Source organism: Chaetura pelagica, unplaced genomic scaffold, assembly GCF_000747805.2.
Source record: "Chaetura pelagica isolate M959 unplaced genomic scaffold, ChaPel_1.0 scaffold271, whole genome shotgun sequence".
In the NCBI taxonomy this organism is placed as follows: Eukaryota; Metazoa; Chordata; class Aves; order Apodiformes; family Apodidae; genus Chaetura; species Chaetura pelagica.
In genome coordinates this window covers 2,302,932-2,306,794 of record NW_009952106.1, presented here as the reverse complement: position 1 = coordinate 2,306,794, position 3,863 = coordinate 2,302,932, and the positions used below count along the sequence as shown (strand labels likewise).

Below are 3,863 nucleotides of genomic sequence, written 5' to 3'. Positions count from 1 at the left end.
ACTGCTGTCCCAATACTCTCCCACCCCACTCCACCATCTGCAGACCCACTGTCAAAGTCTCCTGCTCAAAGCATGGCCTTTCTGCAGGAGCAGACCTAGTTTGCATGGAAGATCTGTGTGGTCTTAGAAAGTCTTGATGGGGCATTGCAACGAATCTGAACTCAAATCCCATTCATAAAGGGTAGTGAGCCAGAACATCATCTCATGGACCTAGAGAGCCGCACTGGCGTATAAGTGCAGTGCTGTCACCCCCACTACAACCTCAAAGGAGTAAGGTGGGTGGTGCAATCGTTCCCCCTTGCAGCTTTCTGCCCCTCCTTATATCCCAGCCACCGGTACCTCGATTTCTTTGTCAGATGTTTCAATCTTGAAGGGACGGATACTTTCATCTTCTTTCCCTTTTAGGGGTTTTTCACCTGAGCCCCACCATCCATCGCCCATCTCAATAGTCTTGATCTTGGATCTAGACCTCAGCCAGTAAACCAGCACCCCTCCAGCCCCCAGGGCAGCTGCAGAGAGCAAGACTGCATTCTTCTGAGAATATTCCACAGACCTGGGGAGGCATCAGATTGTTTGTGTTCAACAACAGAAGTTTCAAGGGTGAAGGGACTATGCTGAGACTTGTTTCACATCAGCTGGGCCTGAGCAGTAATAAATGCCCACACATCCCACTGAGTCAGCAGGGGCTGGGAGGTTCTGTTATTTTTTAAGATCACAGGCAAGATTTGGGGTGGAGTTACATCTACCAGGGCTTCTTAGAGACCTCAGGTCCTTGTTGATTACAAGGCTTCCTCATCCCTCTCCTGGTGCTCTGGGTGACAAGGGTCAATAGGATATGGGCCAATCAATCTATTTTAAGGCAGGTTTGGGACTGAATGAGATAGTACCAGCTGGAATAACAACTCCAGACAGAATAGGTAGAGGAGCAGAGACAAAGCTCTGCGGCTGCTGGAGAAAGCTGGCTGTGTTGCAGATGCTACTCTTGGCAGTGCTTTATACACAGCTCCCCTACAGATTCAGTTGTTTTTTTGGGCAACACTGGCCCTCCACCATAGCTTTCCATGGGTAAGGGTCTCAGTTTGTCTGTGTGGTGCCCCTGTTTCTATTCTAGACTGCAAGGTTTCAGGCTTTCTTGAGGTGTGAGAGCCAAGTCATCAGAGTTCATTTTTACAGACATGCAGAATGTTTCAGAATTGTTCAAATGCTTGAGCAGTTAGTTCTAAATGCAGTGTATCTTCCCATCCTTCTAACCTGTTCCCCAAGCTCTCCAGATTCCCTTGGATATTAGTTAGAGGTGTCTGGAACGATTTCAAGGGGCCACGAGGGGCTGTGAATGAAGATTTTGCTGTTGTTGTTGTCATACAGGATAGGGAGGAGGTTGTGCTGTGCCTCAACCAGGTTGCTAATAAAAAATGGAGGCCTTAGCACAGAGCAGCTATTTCACTCACCTGATCTGGGACAAGATGCTCTCCCTACAAATGGGAAAGAAAAAAAAAAATCCTTATCAGTTGATAGTGTTATAGTGTTGTCTGATTGGTGCCAACACATGGTGCAAAGAGCATCACCTTACTGCTCAGCCAAGGGGATCACAAGCTGTTAAGCCTCCTGGCAACTGTGTTAACTCCTGAGGAAAAGCTGCAATCCCTGTAGGAACATATACTCCAACCCTAGAAGACATCCATTAAGAATGTTGTTGAAATAAGTTTCTTGGGGAAAGTCTATAAAGACCTTCTGATTCTGGCAACTGCGCCACAGGCAGTTGGTAAATTTTCCCCACAGCAACCCACTTTGTGGTCTGTACACAAAGCTGAAGAGCTTCACATGTATTTGGATCTTTTTGTGTTTCAGAATGTTATACCCAAAGATGAGCAAAGTAGAGCCAACTTTGTACACAGTTCAATCTTGAAATGACCCACAACCTCCCACCTCATAAAACCACCAACAACTCGCAACCCACAAAACCTTACCATGCCCACCACAGCATGTCCTGAAGTGCCACATCTACGTGTTGCTTGAATACCTCTGGGCATGGTGACTCCACCACCCTCCTGGGCAGCTCTCCTAGTGCCTGATCAGTCTTTCAGGAAGGAAACTATTCCTAACATGCAGTCTAAACCTCCCCCAGTGCAACTTCAGGCCATTTCCTCTGCTCCTTTTGTTATCCACGTGGGAGAAGAGGCCAAGGCCTGCTTCACTACAACCTCCTTTCAGGTAGCTGTAGACAGCAATGATGTCTCCCCTCAGCCTCCACTTCTCCAAATAAACAAACCCAGTTCCCTCAGCCTCTCCTCATAGGCCAGATGCCACACCTCTTTCTGAAAGTGTAAAATGAGCTAGCTCATCTTTCCTTTAGAATTGGTGGTACCAGCTTAGCAAATAACTCACTCAAGAGGAAAGGTCAACTGGTGCCATTTGCAAAGAAGACAACTCTCCACCTTGTTTGTATTATCAATTGCTTGGAGAATTCTGGTCAGCCTCTCTTACAGTCATCTGAAAGCCAGTGGCTGCTAGAAGATGCTTGATTTAAAGTGCTGCTCTCCAAATTGCTTCCCCAAGTTTGTGCTTAGCAGTTGTAGTTCTTGATTTATCCACCAGTAAGCCACATTCTCCCTAATTCAGTTTAAACTTCTCTCCTAGGAATGCTCCTGGTTTTCTGTTTTGCTTTCACTGAACTGAGCCACAGATTACATTTGTTAGGTTATAAGTACATAGGCCTGTATTTTGAACAGAAACAAGATCGAGTAGACTTCTAAGTCTTCTGCGTTGCCTTGGCCACGAGCTGCCTTGTGTTCAAAAGGGACCCTTAACTATAGTTGTGAAAAGGAATTAAGGGTTTGTGGGTTTTTCTAACCAGTTACATTAGCTGTTGTAAATTACCTAATTATACAGGCAAGTGTGGCTCAATCTCATTTGCACATCTCTTGTGCCTGCCACTTCCTTACCTGGCATGGGCATCTAGAGTAGGGTCACTGGCAAAATTCTCCTTGTAGTATCTCATGGAGGACACAATGGAGGATGTCACCCAATAAATCATCACATTGGTCAAAAGCTCATCAAGAGAGTATTTGCTGTCAAGAGAGAAAGATTAAGACATTGAATTAGAAGTTGTTTCTCCATATGCCATGGTGGACCTGCACCCCGAAGAACAGTTGTTCCTCTTGTTCCCCACTCATTTTCAGGTAGAAAATTCATCAGCACTCATGTGCCCAGAGCAAAACTGTCTGGTGCTGAAGCAGTGGTTAGCAGGCAGTCTCTCTACATTTAAACTTCTGTTTGTCACACGTCATCTTTCATCTTAAAATTCAACTTTGGCTGGCCTTTTTATTTTTTTTAATCTGTCTCCTCATTAGTTATCATCACTCCCTATTTTAATGAGCCTTCCCATGGAAGAGCATCTGTTTTCTTACCTTTCCAAGCCTCCATCATCTTTATGCCGAAATGATTTATCTGTCCAGGTTGAGAATTTCTCCAAAATATATGCAGCAAGCCCCACAGGGGAGTCATTCAGCCCACAACCTAACTCAGGAGAAGAACGGGAAAGCTGGTTCAGTTGCCTGGTATTGCAATGCTTCAGTGGTAGTTAAACTGCACTTTCATGAATTCTTCAGAGTTTTCAATGAGAATTTGGTAGAGAGTGTTCTTTTACTATCCCTGTTGGTATTTTATTCTTAACAATTTAGCCCCAAAGAGGTTCCAGCTGGAACTGTAACTAACCACAACAAGTTCAGGTAATTCCCATATCAAAGAAGCTAGGAGCTAAGACAGTCCTGTTGGGCTTCCTGGTGTTGTGTGGCAGAAGGAGCAAATTCAGAGTTGAAGGGATTACGTGGTGAAAAGAAATGTCAGATAAACTATTTGGGAGC

The 3,863-nt window shown here is 45.1% G+C and overlaps 1 protein-coding gene across 1 annotated transcript in view; it reads right to left on the bottom strand.

The window, feature by feature from the left end:
- Positions 1-339: 339 nt before the first annotated feature.
- The window catches only part of LOC104396428 (epoxide hydrolase 1-like), a gene marked incomplete at its 3' end in the record, with an annotated part of 11,913 nt that continues 8,389 nt past the window's right edge, over positions 340-3,863 (bottom strand). Inside the window, exons 7-10 of the mRNA XM_010006269.1 lie at positions 3,408-3,516; positions 2,943-3,068; positions 1,591-1,667; positions 340-509 (exon numbers count right to left, since the gene is read on the bottom strand). Of these exons, the coding sequence (XP_010004571.1) occupies positions 340-509; positions 1,591-1,667; positions 2,943-3,068; positions 3,408-3,516 (482 nt within the window). The remainder of the gene's footprint in view (positions 510-1,590; positions 1,668-2,942; positions 3,069-3,407; positions 3,517-3,863) is intronic.